We start from the raw sequence: 17,079 nt of genomic DNA on the forward strand, positions 1-17,079 counted from the left end.
CTCTCCTGCATGCCTAGTGAATCACTCTCAAGTGGCTGGTGGGATGAGTAGTGATGCTGAGGGTCCAGCAGGAGAGAAATGGTGCCTATCTGGGTGCTAGTCAATATACCATCCCTGCCTGGAGCCCCATTTCTCTGTTGACCCCTAGACACTGAACAGAGAGCCAGCAACAGAGGCAGGACCATTGTTCACTGTGCTATCCTCGTGCTGATAACTGGTTCATCTTTGAGGTCTGAGAGAAGCTCAGTCAACCTCTCCACAGGTGGCCCCAAATTCAGATACCCAAGGCTTGGTCTGCAAAACCCATGCCGGAAATATTCCGTAAAAGAAGGAAAGGTAATCTTGGAAACATGGGACTTAAATCAATTACTCTCCAAAAGTCTTAGGAGAGCACTGAACCTATCCAACGCATCTGCCATTTTGTTCTTTCTTCTTCCTTCCTCTAGCTGAATCGAGGACTGTGAAACTCCCACCACCACTATTACATCACACACACTGTGCATATCTCCTTGAGTATGAAGGGCGTGAGGGCTTCCTGCCTCTGCCGGCAGCACTCCCTGAGCACCAGAAGTCGAGCCCCCACTTTCAAGTAAACTGTCACAACCTTGGAGGTTGAAAATGACCCTGAAAAGGAAAACTCACACACAGCAACAAGATGCAGCCTTGCTCCTTGGAGATCCAACCGAAACGCCCCTGTCCTTGTCAGCAGACATTTTAAAGGACGTCTGTATTTTATTTCACACATGCCCCCAACTTCTTACCCCAATGCTTCTGAAAAGTAGCTAATGCTTTGAGAGTTTCCTCAGCTTGGGAACACAGTCGACTTTTGAGGTACCCCCACAGACCACTTTATACTTAAATAAGTGGGATAAGTAGTATGGGGGAGTTGGGTCCAGGATGGGATGCCAAATGGCTCTCCAACTCTGCCCCCAAAATTAAGCCCTAGAAGTCACTGGATTCACCAGATAATACCCGATCCCGCACAGACATGCTTCTCCTCAGACTGAGGTTGCAGAAACCTGCTTGTCAGGAGGGCACAATTGTAATTTTCCTTGTATTGGGCTGAAATGTGACAGACTCTTTCCTGGAATGAAACATTTATGAAAATGATGTGCTTAATCCATTTCTAGCAGCTCAGTAGTTTTTTCATGATGAAGTAATCTTTCATCCAGTAAAACATTTTACTTATTGTAGCTTCTATGCAACCTCCTGCTGCAATCCAGCCACTTCTCGTGGCCAATGGGAAAGCCAATTTCAAAAGACGAAAAGGGGGGCTTCCCTGGTGGCACAGTGGTTGAGAGTCCGCCTGCCGATGCAGGGGACACGGGTTCGTGCCCCGGTCTGGGAAGATCCCACATGCGGCGGAGCGGCTGGGCCAGGAGCCATGGCCGCTGAGCCTGCGCGTCCGGAGCCTGAGCTCCGCAACGGGAGAGGCCACGACAGTGAGAGGCCCGCGTACCGCAAAAAAAAAAAAAAAAGAGGGAAAGGGTGCAATACATTTTGGAGCATAGAGATTCCCATACACCATAGTTTGATAATAAGAAGAGAAAAAATTTGTGGGGCGAGTCTGGACACAAATTTGTGCCCCTCCCACACCAGAAAATGCTGAGGTCATCTTCAGAAAGTGTGGCTTCCTGTTAGTAGAGGGAACTCTTGGATGGGCATCTTCCCTGCTTCTTGTCACCTCCTAGGAACAGCTTATCCAGTTCTTTGCCTCCCTGGCCTCCCTCCTTCTCCCAAAGCCTTTCAGCACCCTTGGGAAGCCGTATCCCTTCAACATACCAGCCAGACCCTTGGTCATGGCTGCAGCCTTTCATAAGAAGGGATCTTTCCTCCCAGGAAACTGATCCCACTGTGTTCTCAGCACTCAGGGACCCCACGGGACACACAGGGGGCGAGACCTGAGACAATGGACCAGTCCCCAGGGGCCTGTGCCTTCCATTAGCCAAGAATCCCAGATGACTGTAGGTGACGCCTCAGGACCAAGGGGCAAGAGAATGAAAACTGCTTTCTCATTTCCCTTTATTACCATTACTTCATGCCGGCTCTCTCTCTCTGTGTCAGACTCATCATTCTCATTTGACAGAGAAAGATGCAGAGGCACTGGCTTGGGGAAGTATCTCTGGGTGCCCGGAATGCATCTTAATGTATGTTCACTAGTTGCCTGGAATGTGCCAAGCTCTGGGCTGGGCCCTCGGGATTGGGTGGCTCACGTGTCTCTGCCCTCAGGAAGCTTGAGAGGTCTGTAGTGGGGAGAGAGTCAAGTAAGCAGGCGGCTTTAACAGAGTGTGATGGTGCTGTGAAGGGAAAGGCGAAGGTCCTGTAGGAACACATTGGGGGGTCTCCTAACCCAGACCTGAGGGGTGACAGGGGCAGTTCAAGACGTCTTCCTTGAGAGGGGGACAACAAAACTTAGTCCAGAAGGATAAGAGTGGAGGGAATAGTACTCTGGCAGAGGGAACAACTTGTGAAACAACGTGGAAGCTGGAGAGACAGGGGTCTCGAGATGCATCAGCGGAGGAGCAGAGTGACCAGGTCATGCAGCGCCTTGAACTTCAGCTTGAAAGCAATACGGAAGAGTTGAGGAAGGGGAAGTGACAAAACCAAGCTTGTCAGAGGGAGTGAGTTAAATAGGATCAAGTGCTTCTGCTGCCCGCCCCGCTTAGTGCCCTAGCCTGCAGCTCTGCCCTGAGAGGTGCTGTAAGGCTCGGTTCCTGCCCACGGAGCAGGGATTGTGATGCTTACAGAAAACACGGAGGGAGGGTAAGCAGGTGAAAGAGCTGCTAAAGATACTTTCAGGAAAATTAGTACTTTGTATTTTGTACTTACTGGCCATATAAGCATGATTTCAGGCTTGTAATGTTTCCAGTCCCAATTCCAAAAGCCCAGCTCCGCCATCAACATTTCAGTGCGTAATCTTTAAAATTATCTTCTTTCCCTTTCATTGGTGGTTTAAAAATTCCTCTTCTTTAATAATAACACAACCACAAGGGAGATGCAGCACAAGTTCTACCCATCATTGCCTCTAAGTGGGTCCCTTTGAAGGGCTTGCAATCCCCGCACACCCTTCTCTGGTGGGGCTGAGGGGCCGCAGTCAGCGCTGGAATCGACCCCTATAAAGTGGCACCGAACCCTCCCCTGAGTACACACTCAAGAACTCAGATGAGCTGTTGTGAGAGTTTCCACTGCAGAATAAATGAAAACATTTTGCTTCTCACAGTCGTAATTTAAAAAGAGAGTGTGAGAAAATGGAGATAATGGGAAGTTGAGAGAGAAAACGGGAATGGAGAGAAAGCGAGGGTGAAAGAAGAGGGGGAGACAGACACAGAAGGTGAGACCCAGAAAAGAAACAGGAAGGGAGATTAGAGATGGAGAGAGTAAAGATGAAGGAAAGCTTCAGGGAGAGAGGGAAGAAGAAAGTAAGGAAAAAGAGGGAGGGAGGGAGGGAGGGAGGCTGAGGCACTCACGGAAGTCCCAGAGCGGTTCAGGTGGTGCTTGAGCAAGTTTGGGGAAGGGTCATCAGGAAACGAGCTGCTCAAGCGCCTGGATGCTGTAAGCAAATGGGCAGAAGCAAGGGGATGGGGAGCAGCCCGTCCTCCCTGCCTCTCTACTCCATCCTGGGCTTCGGGGCTGCCGGGTCATTGCTCTTGGCCCCCTTGACTTCTCTGAAGCTTGCAAAGCCTGCTGTGCGCCAGGCCTGCCCTGCCCCTGCCAGGGACACCTATTCCTCCTCACAGCCTAACCAGGCTGGGGAAAGGGAGTTTCAGAGAGCTAAAGAGAGCCCCCCAAGCTCAGCAGAGATGAGCTAAGGGAGGTAAGCAGGCAGGAAAGAGGATGCACAACTACAAGGATGAAGATGGGTCATGCAGACAGACAGACGGACAGACTGATAGGCAGGCAGACATAGGAGAACTCCGAAGTTCCTCTGCCTTATCCATCCCTTGTGTCTCCACCCAGAGGGTTGAGGAAAAGCCACCCCTGCCCTCGGCCTCCTCCTCACCTCCTCTCAGCCCTGAAGCTGTCAGCTGGAGGAAACCCACTGGCTCCCCTAAATCCTCTCAGGTCTTTTTCTCCCTTACAAAAATCATTAAGCCTTTAGAGTTTGGCCACAGCTTGGCTCCAGGATAAAAGGGGAACTGCTGGGGAGGTTGGGGAATCAGGGCAGCCTGCACGCACTCCTCCAGCTGGACAGTTAGAAGCTAGACAGGACACCTCCGGCCCTCTCCAGGCTGCAGCGGCAGCCCAGGCTCCTCCCCAGCACACAGCACACAGGCTCGCTCGGAACCCCACTCCAGCTGCTGGCGACTGTGCCTTTAAATTGCTGCTTTCAGAGGGTGCATCTCAGGGGGAGGTGGGAGGGAGGGAAACATCTTCCTACAGTCTCCCTCTTCCCTCCCCTCCAAGACTCTCCAGGGTTTAGAGAGTGATTGCTGCCCAAAAAGAATCTCCTTCAGCACCCCAGCAGGCAGGCTGAGGCCCTCCGGAGCCCCAGGCGAGCCAGAGCAGGAGCAGGTTATCTGTGTCAGGATCACTTCCAGGGGAATAGTTCTGGCCCCTGACTGGTAAGGACTAAGGACGGGGCAGAGAAAAGAGAAGAGGAGAGAGCGTGCAACTCCTAGCCCGGCCCTCCTTGGGTTCCTTGCAAGTGGCCCAAGTAGGAAGAAGGCTCTGTACTTTCGGCGTTCCCGCCCGGATACCCACTCTCACCTCGGCAGCCAGGCTGAGAAAGGACTCCAGGGTCCCCTCAGAATGACAACTCTTGTTCCAGCAACCCTCTCCTTCCTTCTCTTCTGGACCCTGCAGGTTCTCCTCAGGTGAGCTGAGTGGGGGTGAGAAGGAGATGCATGCAAATACCGGCCGGGGGTAGCAGGGGCTCTGGCACCGTTTCCTTGAAGTTTACAGAAAGCCCACAGTCTGGAAGGCTCCAGGGGAGGACACACCCTCCCCCACTCAGATCCCAGGAGACTTTCATAAAGGAGGTCAAAGCCCCAGAGCAGGTGGGAAGGCTTCGGCATGGGTGAGACTTTCCTGGGCCAGGGTAGGGGCTGGGGAGTGAGCCCCGGAACAGAAGCCATCTGTCCTGCCATGCAACCCTGTCTCCCTACCAGCTTGGCCACACGTTCCTCAGATCCTTAAAAATGACACCAACATCTGCCAGCTGCTCACCGAAGAGATTTCAAGGAGCAAGGATTTTCCCAAAAGCACATCAGAATGATGTTGGCTGACCAAACCTTGGCCCTCTTCAGTCACCTTACCCTGCCCGGGGGGGAACCTGTCTGCTCGCTGTCCCTGGAGGGGCACTAAGTGTCCATCATTTCCTGGGCTTGGGGGCAAGACATGCTTTGGGCTCCTTGTAAATGGCCTCCTACCCATTCTCACTTTCTCATTAGACCAGGAGCCATTCTAGGTGGATAGGGTGAGCTGAGGAGGAAAGATGGCTGTGCCTTGGGCTGAACTGGTCAGAAGAATGCCTCCCAAGGTGGAGGCAGGTGAGTGCCACTGCAATATCATCCTCCTCCTCTTCGTTCAAAGAGCACGCCGAGATCTGCTTGCCTCTGAGGAGCCTCCTGCCTCACTGCTGGCAGACACATTAGGGGGCAATCAGGCGGGGATACAGTGGGCGGGGTGGGGGGGGCAGTGACAAACTTCTTCAGAGTGAAAAGCAGCCCAAAGTGCAATGGCAGCTCAGCTGGAGTTGATAGGAGGATACAGGCAGAAGGGGGCACCCAGATGACGCCTGCAGGCCCTGCTGGAGGGGAAGTTGCCTCAAGGACCAAGCTCTGGTGGCAGCATTCCCACTTGAGTGATTGGAGCAAGGCAGGCCCTTAGGAAATCTTTTTTTTTTTTTTTTTTTTTTTTTGCAGTACGCGGGCCTCTCACTGTTGTGGCCTCTCCCACTGCAGGGCACAGGCTCCGGACGTGCAGGCTCAGCGGCCATGGCTCACGGGCCCAGCCGCTCCGCAGCATGTGGGATCTTCCCGGATCGGGGCGCAAACCCGTGTCCCCTGCATCGGCAGGCGGACTTCAACCACTGCGCCACCAGGGAAGCCCGAGGCCCTTAGGAAATCTTGAGACCAAATCCTTCATTGTATTTATGGAAACTGAGGCCTAGAGAGGGCAAGTGACCTGGCCAAGGTCACTTAAGTACCCAGCAGCAGAATCAGCATTCTCCCCTTACCCCACCCCAAGGCCTTCCATGAGAAAGATTTTCAGCTCTGGAACCTCCCTACTCCTGCCAGTGTTTGGAACGTTCCAGGAATGAAAGGGAGCAAGGAGAGACCGCACACGGTGACTCTGCTTTCAGGTCCGCAGACAAGGTAACCCTGGAAAAGCGGGGCTGCCACGGCGGTTGGGGCCCAAGACAGCTGAGCCCACAGCCAGTCCCAGGGTCCTGGGGCTGGAGCTAGCGGGAGAGGTGACATGAGAGTGAGGTTGAGGACGGTGCCAAGGGTCTGGCTGCTCCACCTGCAGGGCCATGTGGCCTCCCGGCAGGCAGGTGACAAGCAGCCAGCAGCAGCGCCTGGCCAGTGTGGATGCCCCATGGTGAAGCCACGCACTTCTGCTTGCACCAGCACCACCACCCGCCTCCCTGGGTTTTCAGAGCCTGCTTAGGCCACCTGCTCTGGCCACCCCCACTCGGGGCCAAGGTGGCCTCTGTTCCCAGGGTAAGAGCTCTCTCCTGCTCATGGGATTCAAGGAAGCAAGACTCTAAGGGTCAGGGTGCGGCTGTCACCTTCCCCCTCTGGTTCCTTGGCAGCCCGCCCTGGGCTGCTTGTATCATGGTATTGCGGTAGATGGACTTAGTTTTGAAGTCAATAGCTCTGGGTTGGAATCTCGGCTTTACCATTTGGGAACTGTATGATCATGAACAAGTCACTCCATCTTGCACTCCTCAACTATAGCTGGAGGATAATAAGAGTGATTATTGAGAGGATTGATGTGGGAACTATACTAGATAAAGTGTTTAGCATGGTGACTCAGCTATTTGTATTATTCTATCAGTCACTGGCAGGTGCATAGATTTACTGGGAAAGAGGAGCTCGCTGGTTCAAAGGAGACTCAGACCCAGAAGGACAGCAGTCACCCCACCTCCCAGCCCCAGCAGTGCAGCAGCAGTAGTGGCAGCAGGGGAGCTGGCTCTGGTGATGATGGCAGGATGGAGCAGAAGGCACAGGACCCAGCCAGGAGTCCAGCCTGAGCTCAGTGTGAGCCCCACCCCTGCCCTCAAGCCCTGGTTGAGCTCCTGGTCCCTGGTCTAGCTATTGGTTGCTAAGCAGACAAGCAGGCATATGGAAGGAACTTTGCTGCTCTTTGAAGGAAACTTGTCAGGGGAGAAGGGGGCTGGCCTCTAGGCTAGGCCAAAGCACACTGGCCCCATCCTCAAAATGAAGCTCTTAGGAAGAAAAGATGGGAGTTGACCTTCACAGCATGGCCACTTTACTGGGAGGCTTTCCCATGCTTCTAGAGCCCTGCTTTCCTGCCTCTTTTATTGCCAAGGTGAGATGACCTTCCTGCAGCTGCCACAACCCTGAACTGAGGTTCAGCTCAGAATATAGCTTCCTGCTGGAGCAAACACCAGAAGCTAAGCTGCCCTCTCCAGAAGCTGGGTCCTAGCCCCTGAGGGATCAGCATGAAGGCCAAGCAACTAAAACCATCTCTCAGGGGTGTAAACTGCCCTTGAGCCCTTCCCATCCTTGGCTAGGCCAGATGTACAAAGCGTTGCCACAGCCGCATTATTTCTGTCACTCTTGTTTGAGCATGTTCAAGGCACCTTCAGAAAGAGAATACTGGATGAGGCCTCAGCCTTGGGTTCAAGTCCTGATCTTGGGCCCTGTGTCACTCACCAGCTGTGAGACTTTGGTCAAGTCACTTTTCTTTTGGACGGTCGATCTATCTATCTATCTATCTATCCATTTATTAGATTCCACATATGAGATCATATGGTATTTGTCTTTCTCTGTCTGACTTATTTCATTTAGCATAATACCCTCCAAGTCCATCCATGTTGCTGCAAATGGCATTATTTCATTCTTTTCTATAGCTGAGTAGTATTCCATTGTATATATACACCACATCTTCTTTATCTATTCATCCGTTGATGGACACTTGGGTAATTTCCATGTCTTGGCCATTGCAAATAATGCTGCTATGAAAATGGGGGGCGGTGCTGGTATTTCTTCAACATAGTGATCTTGTTTCCTTTGGATAAATACCCAGAAGTAGAACTGCTGGATCATAAGGTAGTTCAACTTTTAATATTTTGAGGGAACTCCATATTGTTTTCCACAGTGGCTGCACCAATTTACAGTCTCACAGATTACTCCTTTGGAAGCCTCAGTTTTCTCACCTATAAGATGGAAATAACAGTTTTCACCCCCATCACGCTGAGAATTTTGAGGGCAAAAATATCTAATATATGTGAAAGTAATCTTCTAGGACTAACTATTGAGCTGCTGTGTTGTTTTAGGGGTTTCTGTACTTCTCATTTTGCAAGTGGACACCTAGAAACCCATCTCCTAATCCTCCTGCCTGATGGAGAGACCAGCCAAAGTGGGGAGGGAACAAGGAAGGAGAGGGTCTGTGATAAAGGCAGAATACAACAGATCTCAGTTATTAATTCTTTATCTCTCCTGTCCAGGGTGGCCTTGGCAAAAGAAGAAGTCAAATCTGGGACCAAGGTGTCCCAGCCAATGTCCCCCTCTGATTTCCTGGACAAGCTTATGGGGCGAACATCTGGATATGATGCCAGGATTCGGCCCAATTTTAAAGGTAAGAATCATTTATCCTACAAAAACCCCTTCCCTCCCCACTTCGTTTGGGGACATACTGCCGAGCTAGCCTCCATTGCCTACCTCAGGACCAGGAGGCTGGAGGTACAGGGCTGGCTCTCACAGCTCAGAAGGAGCGTCCCCTCTCCATCACCCATGGGCCTGTGTGCCAGGCACTGCCTTCTCCCAGTAGTACCCTGGCCTCAAGCTCAGGGAGGGGGTCTTGGAAATTTCTCCCAGATTCCTGGAATGCCCTGCCAATATGGCTGTGCTTTGCTACCCTTAGGCCCACCTGTGAACGTGACCTGCAACATCTTCATCAACAGTTTCAGCTCCATCACCGAGACTACCATGGTAAAGCATTGCCCTGCTCCCGCTTCCACTCTAGTGTGAATGGGTGAAGCCCACCTGATAGGAAGACTTTCCTCCCTCTGCCATCGTCCCCCTGTTTCAGGGTCATGGCTAAAGCCATGGGATGTCCAAAGTCGGTCACTGGGAGTTTATCTTTCCCCAGCCCAGGGTTTTAGTGGCTAAAGGCAGACTAGCCTAAGCAGCAGATGTTCCAGTTTGGAAGGTAGCTTGATGCATAGCATCAAGGCTTGGAAATCAGATAAACCTGCGTTCAAACCCTGACTCTACCATCTCTTAGGCAGGTTACTCAAATCTCTCTTTGTCTCAGTTTCCTCATCTGTGAAATGGGGATCATAACAGCACCCTCCTCTCAGGGTTGACATGAGATTTAAATGAGATGATGCATATGAAGAAAGCACTTAGCAGAGAGCCTGGCACATAGTAAGTGTTTAATAAATGTCTTTTCCCTTCCCTTCTTTGCCATATCAGCCCAAAGCAGGCTCCTTCTCCAGTGGAAAATGCCCACTGCCCCTGAGATGTGCTCCCAGCATTTCCTCCTCATGGCCCTCCTGCCCAGGTAGGCTTGCTAGGCCCCTGCAATAGCACTACCTCTGATGGGCCCATCTCTGTTCAGGACTACCGGGTGAACATCTTCTTGCGGCAGCAGTGGAACGACCCACGCCTGGCCTACCGAGAATACCCTGATGACTCGCTGGACCTCGATCCCTCCATGCTGGACTCAATTTGGAAGCCAGACCTGTTCTTTGCCAATGAGAAAGGGGCCAATTTTCACGAGGTGACCACAGACAACAAGTTGCTGCGCATCTTCAAGAATGGAAACGTGCTCTACAGCATCAGGTGCAGCTGGCGTACAGCCAGGAGAGCTCGGGGCAAGGCGTAGAGGCTGAGGGGTGGGCAGAGGGTTCCCTGTGCTGTGCTGAGCCCCAGTAAGCCGGCCTAACTTCTTTCTTACTGTCCCTGCCAGGCTGACTCTCATTTTATCCTGCCCAATGGACCTGAAGAACTTCCCCATGGATATCCAGACCTGCACGATGCAGCTGGAGAGCTGTAAGTGTCCCTAGAGAGTCACAGAGTGAGGCCTGAGATACCAGCTAGTTAACCCCATGCCATGATATTCCAGACAGGAGAAGGGCAGCCCAGAGTGGGGATGGACTTCCCCAAGCACACACAGTGAGCTCTTGGCACAGGTGAAACTAGAAGCCAGGGCTTGCTAACACTCAGCCCAGTGTGCTTTTCCATCCCCTCGCCATTGGCAGGTCTGGCTGCCTCACAGGGCTGGGGAATGGGAAGGGTCCAGCCTTACATACAAATGTGCTTATGCTGTATGTGGAGGGTCATTTGAGGGGTACCTCCTCTGTCCAGATATAATTTCCCTCTCACAGTGCCTGAAGTGATTCTACCTTTACTTCCCCTGAGTTAAGACATTCAAGATGCCTATAAAAATCCAGAGTTGACAGGGAAGGGGGGAGTCTTTGAACCTTGATTCCTTGTGAACACATATTTTTTTTAAACTGAAGTATAGTTACAGTGTTGTGTTAATTTCAGGTGTACAGCAAAATAATTCATATATATATATATATATATATATATATATATGTTCTTTTTCAGATTCTTTTCCATTATAGGTTATTACAAGATATTGAATATAGTTCCCTATGCTATACAGTAGGTCCTTGTTGTTTATCTATTTTACACATAGTAGTATGTACAGATAGCTTTTGTAGAGAGGTGAGAGAGGACAGTTCTAGGCATAGGACAGTGCCCAGGATAGCAAGGTCAGCCAAGGGCTACCAAGGGCAGGGGGTGCCAGCCTGCAGAGGCTGCCCCAAGTGCAGAGAAGCTAAAGGATAGCAAGGCTGGACCATCGCCCATGTCCATTCCTTTGCCATCTCCTGGACAATTGAGACTGTGGGATCAGGAGATATCCATTTGATCCTCAAAGAAGAAGTCTTGTCAGGCTGTTTCCAACATATAATAACAGTAATAGACAGAATATGTCCTATGTGGTCAGCTTTTTAGAGTTCATAAACCACCTTCACATCCAGGTCCTCATTACCCCCTCTGAAAAGTAGGTGGAGCATTTTACAGAAGGGGAAGTGACTTGCCCAAAGTCACAAAGCTACTCTGGGCCAAGGCCCTACACTGGACATCTGTGAGCCTTGGTGTTTCTGCTCCCATTTCTACCCAACGTGTGAGTATAGTCATCTATGTGGCAAGAGCCTTCACGAACTGCTAGCTATCTGTGAGCAACTTGGCATTTTCAATGTTAGCTCTCAATTTGCCCCAGGTCAGGACTCTGGCTGGGAGTCTGTGGTATGCACATTGTCCCATGCATGACTGGCAAGGTATAAATAGCTCTTTCCTCCCTGGAGTGAGGTGGCAGAAGCCCCAGCTCTGAGGCTGGCTCAGCTCAAGACATGTGGTCGGTACACATGCTTACTCCCCTGGGTTTGAGATGGGGCAGGAGGTTCCCAGCTGGTTTCCTTGACATCTTTCCAAGCCTTTTGACGTGCTTTCTAGGTCTGCCAGAATAATTTCTCTTTGGGCCTTTCTAAAGCTTCAGAACTAGGTAGGAGAGGAATCTTTCTGATTTACCCACTTAGGCTGGGCCCATGAGGCAACTGACCCTCTTCCGAATGGTTTTCCTTTCCAAGATGAGCATGAAACTTCTAAAACCCAGGCCTTATTCCTCATTTGTTCTTTCCTGCCAGTTCTAACCCTCTCCCTACCCCCGTCCAACCACCACACTCTGCAATCCTCTGCCATCTCTGTCACTTTCAGTTGGCTACACCATGAATGACCTCGTGTTTGAGTGGCTAGAAGATTCTCCTGCTGTCCAAGTGGCTGAGGGGTTGACTCTGCCCCAGTTTATCTTGCGGGATGAGAAGGATCTAGGCTATTGTACCAAGCGCTACAACACAGGTAAAAACCCAAGATCTTTACTGGCTGTGGGCCACAAGAGGGCCTCCAGATGGGAGGGAAAGGGGCAAGGCAGCTAGCCTCTACTGAAGGTCCAATCTGTACCAGATGTGGTGCTAAGTGCTTTATATGTCTTATCTCATTATGGTAGGGGTGATCAGCCCCATTTCTCAGAAAGAGAAAACTGAGGTTCTAAGAAGTTGAATCAGTTGGCCAAGTCACACAGCTAGTAAATGGCTGATTTAGAATTCAAATCCAGATCTGTCTAATGCCAAAGCCCTTGTTCTTGTCCCTATCACATGCTGCAGAACAAATGGTCCTGTGCCAGTGAGTAGCAGGAGTGTTCCACCTGTCCTGGGGCCAACTTCACGTGGAAAGTGGGGAATCTACATCTGGGAGTAGTCAATGAGTTTACTGAACCAGGAGAGAACAGAATTCAGGTCACCAGCTGGCTTACCGTCCACACGTCCTACCACTGTCCCCACTGCTCAACTCTCATGAATTGGCTTGGTTTCCCAGGTGTGAAAAGCATACCAGGAAATGGAGAGGAGCTGGTTTTCCAGCCTGAGCGTCTGCCCCCTGCAGCTTCCCTAATCGCTGCTGGCTCCTCATTTCCCCTGGCAATTTGGTTGTGAAGAGCTATGACCCTGAGATAGAGGCCACAAGCTGAAGAGGGAAGATCACACTCCAACGGTGTGCGGATATGCTTTGGGTGCAGCCCTATGAATTCGTGTGTGAATGTGGAGGTGCAGGTAGCTGGGGAGACGAATGAGCCATTGAATTTAGAAAATGCTGGCGTGAGTGGAAATTGGTATAACTTTTTAGGGAAAAGAACTGGCATTTTGTATATAGACTGGTGGGTTTCAAATTTTGGTGTGCATTATATTTCCCTGGGGAGCCTGTTAAAATATTGATTCCTGGGTTCTGCCTCTCAGAGATTCTGATTACATGCCCTGGGAGTGAAGCCCAGAAATCTGTGTTTGAACAAGCATCCTGAGGATTCTGATGCAGGTGGTCCAGGGGGCACACTAAGAAACTTTAGTCTGGAAGCTAAATTTGTTTCCCTACCTGTTGATCCAGGAATTCCACTGCCTGGAATTTATTATAAGGAAATATTCCAAAATATCATATTGACTTTAGACCCCAAGAGGGTTCCTGGGTCACTGTTTATACCAGCAAAAACTTGGTACTGCTCTAAATATCCACCAATAGGGTGGAAGTTAAGTAAATTACATAGCACATCTGCTTGGTGGGATATTATCCAGACGTTTAAAAAGAATGCTTGCAAGGTGCTTATATCAACATGGGAAACTTCAAGTGGAAAAGGCTAAGATTCAAAGTTGTATACACAGAATGATTCTATTGTGATGAAAGAAACAAACCAAAAGCATGTGTTTAAAAACCCTGGAAGGGGCTTCCCTGGTGGCGCAGTGGTTGAGAGTCCGCCTGCCCATGCAGGGGACACGGGTTCATGCCCCGGTCCGGGAAGATCCCACATGCCACGGAGTGGCTGGGCCCGTGAGCCATGGCCGCTGAGCCTGCGCGTCCGGAGCCTGTGCCCCGCAGTGGGAGAGGCCACAACAGTGAGAGGCCCGCGTACTGCAAAAAAAAAAAAAAAAAAAAAAAAAAATACCTGGAAGGAAATAGCGCTAAGCGTTTCTGAAGCAGTATGATACAACAGGGTAAGAGCAAGAACTCTGGAGTCAGATAGAGCTGAGTTTGAATTCTGGCTGCACCATTTACTAGTTGGGTGCCCTTGAGCAACATAACTTAATCTCTTTGAGCCTCAGTATCACTGTCTATAAAATGGGAAATAATAATTTGACCTGCCCCAAAGAGTTGCTATGGGATTTAAATGAGATAAACTATATAAAGTCAGGGCACTTAGTAGGGGCTTGACAAATGTCAGCTTATGAATCTTATCATTCTTTCTCTACTTCTCACTTTCGTTCTGTGCTAAACAAGTGTTCATTTTGTCATTGAAAACAAAACTGCTATCACCAAAAAAAAAAAAAAAAAAAAAGGAAGGAAGGAAGGAAAGAAAGGAAAGAAAATATGGATACCTAGCCAAAACATGTCATGGCAAGAAGCCCAGGGTGGGTGGACTCAGGGAAGAGTAGGCGATCACAGCATCACACGACATGTCAAAGCCATAATCAGTCATTGATGAAATCACTAACCTTGAGGAATCAGAGAGTCCTGTTAAGAGCAAGCCTAGGCCAGAATAAAATAATAGTATACACATCCTCTGCTTTTTGCTTTGGTTATCCTAAGCGTCTGCTGCCAGAAGCTCTGAGCTAGTGTTTTCTTAGCCTTGGGGAGTGGAAACCAGGGTAAAATGAAGATGGCTGGCAGAGGAGGCGAGCATTGGTGCATGTGCCAGGGGCCAATGCACTTTTTGTGGGTGGAATAGAATGCTGCTGCCAGATGCTTTTTGGGAACCCGCTGCCTGCTGTCTAGAGCTGGTCTCTGTTAGACATTGTTTCCAGATGTTTGCTACCCTGCTCTTCTTACTTGCTTAAGACACAGGCAGTGTTTATCTCAGTGAATCGTTGCTGGAGAGCTTCAAGGGTCCCAGCACACACAAGCTAGGCTTCTGAGATTTGAGTGGAGTCTAAGCTCATTTTGTTAGTCATGATAATAGTACCAGCTACCTGCTGTGCTCAACACCTCAAATACATTATCTCATTTAATTCCTCCAACTGCCCAATGATGGAGTTGATATTGTTGTTACTCTATTTTACAGGCAAGGAAACTGAAGCTTTAAAAGCTTAGGTGTTTTGCCTGAGGTCACACAGCTAGTGAGTGGAAGGTTCAGGATTCAAACCCATACAGTCTGGCTCTGGAGCCCTCCCACCCTTAATCCTCTTGCAGTGCTGTCACGGGGAAGGCCTTCTGCTGGCAACTAAAGTGCTGGGAGCAAGAGTTCAAGTCCCCAGTGGCTTCTCTGAGAGTTTCTTCAAAACATGCATCTGGTGCTCCCTGGGGCCATTTTGAAAGGCTCATTTATTGGCGCAGGTTAGGTGCCCACAGAAATAGAGCCACCCTAGTCCTGCCTCTCAGGCTCAGCTATAGGCTGGGGACCTGGGGCCTGATACCTCACCTCTTTCCTTGCAGGAAATTCACCTGCATCGAGGTAAAGTTTCACCTGGAACGACAGATGGGCTACTATCTGATTCAGATGTATATCCCCAGCCTACTCATCGTTATCCTGTCCTGGGTCTCCTTCTGGATCAACATGGATGCTGCCCCTGCCCGGGTGGGCCTAGGCATCACCACTGTGCTCACCATGACAACTCAGAGCTCTGGCTCCCGGGCCTCTTTGCCTAAGGTGAAGAGACATGCAAGGGAACTTGCTTGCCATAGAGCTCCCCATTTCCCATTCATCCCCTGTTCCCTCCTGCTGACTATTTTCCTTGGATTTAAGGTAGAGAAGAGCCATCGAGCAAGAGCAGGTGGCCTGCATTCTCTTCCCCCAGAACATACCGCTAATAACATTGCTAACAGTGTGGAGGCTGGGGTTGCAGATGCTTTCTGGCTGGGGAACGAGTAGAGACAGTGCTGACTTACTTTGACTTTCATCAGGAAATACTAGCATGTCCAAGATTAAAAGACCCTTAGCAAGTAGAAAGTCCCACTCCCTCATGGTACAGATGAGGGCATTACAGCCCAGAGAGATAGAATGACTTTCTCAAGGTCATGCTTCACAAGAAACAATCAAACAATCCGACATCTGTTTCTTGCTATGTCGGAAATCGGGTACTATTACAAAGAACTCTAGAGACAATGTCCCTTCTTTTGGGGTGAGAAAACTTTGAGGTAGCAAATAGCAATGAAAGTCAGTAGACTCTGATCACCTAGGGCCTGGTGATATTTTGATTACGCAGAGAGATTTGTGCTGATGGAACTGGGCCTAGGTTCTCCCTGCCTCATGTCTTCATGTGCGGAATTTAGAGGTCGTCACCTCAGTGTCCTTACAGTCAGCAAGGCTCTGAGAAAATCAGGGAGCAAACTCATTCATTCATTCAATAAATATTTACTGAGCACATACTATGTACCAGGCACTGTACTAGGCCATGGAGAAATAATGGGAAACCAAAACAACACAGCTTTTGCAGATCTTCCAGTGAATATATTCCCTCTTGCTCTGTATTGATGGAAACCAGGCCCTGTGATCGCCCATCTTCCAGTGTTTATTTTTAAGAAGATTTTTACTGGGGACTTAAACAGGGGGTAATCCAGACACCCAGAGTGAATTTACAAATTTGCTATATAGTGGGGAGGTGGGGCTGGGGGTAATAGTGGTTAAGAGTAAGAGAATAGAGTCAGGTAGATTTTGATTTAAGTCCCCACCTTGTCATTTACTAATGGTGATCTTAGGTAAATTCCTTAACGTCTCAGTCTCCTTACCTGTAACATGGAAATATTACCTCTTCCATAGGGTTATTGCAAGTAATAAATAAGATAATGTATTAACACAGAGAACAGTGTTTGGCACATAATAACCACTCAATAAATGTTAACTATTGTTATAATTATTAGGGGTCTAGGTGGAAAGAACTGGGTGGTAGACCTAGGCCTAAAGCAGCTGGTGGTGTTTCCAATTATTTTTGAGTCACCAGGAAACCTTGGAGGTGGTCCTAAGCCCTCTAGGGATAAATAGTGACAAAACTCAGATTAAGATCTAATGTCCTAGGGGAAGTTGTCAGAGATCACTTCCTATACAAGCATACTTCCTTTTATTGCACTTCGCTTTATTGCACTTTGCTTTTTTGCACTTAGCAGATACTGTGTTTTTTAACGACTTGAAGGTTTGTGGCAGCCCTGCGTTGTCAGATGATGCTTAGCATTTTTTTAGCAAAAAGTATTTTTTAATTAAGGTATACACATTGTTTTTTAGACATAATGCTATTACACACTTACTAGAGACTACAGTGTAGTGTAAACATAATTTTTATATGCACTGGGAAACCAAAAGATTTGTGTGATTTGCTTTATTGCAATATCTGCTTTATTGCAG

The 17,079-nt window shown here is 49.4% G+C and overlaps 1 protein-coding gene across 1 annotated transcript in view; it reads left to right on the forward strand.

Annotated features, from left to right (window-relative positions):
* Nucleotides 1-4,710: 4,710 nt before the first annotated feature.
* The window catches only part of LOC308608348 (glycine receptor subunit alpha-4-like), a gene marked incomplete at its 3' end in the record, with an annotated part of 28,614 nt that continues 16,245 nt past the window's right edge, over nucleotides 4,711-17,079 (forward strand). Inside the window, 8 exon segments of the mRNA XM_081221311.1 lie at nucleotides 4,711-4,814; nucleotides 8,639-8,769; nucleotides 9,055-9,122; nucleotides 9,754-9,977; nucleotides 10,105-10,187; nucleotides 11,922-12,056; nucleotides 12,059-12,062; nucleotides 15,177-15,390. Coding sequence (XP_081077437.1) covers nucleotides 4,750-4,814; nucleotides 8,639-8,769; nucleotides 9,055-9,122; nucleotides 9,754-9,977; nucleotides 10,105-10,187; nucleotides 11,922-12,056; nucleotides 12,059-12,062; nucleotides 15,177-15,390 — 924 coding nt within the window. The 5' untranslated portion in view covers nucleotides 4,711-4,749.

The sequence above is a fragment of the Mesoplodon bidens genome (genome assembly GCF_964165515.1).
Source record: "Mesoplodon bidens genome assembly, chromosome: X".
Lineage (NCBI taxonomy): Eukaryota > Metazoa > Chordata > Mammalia > Artiodactyla > Ziphiidae > Mesoplodon > Mesoplodon bidens.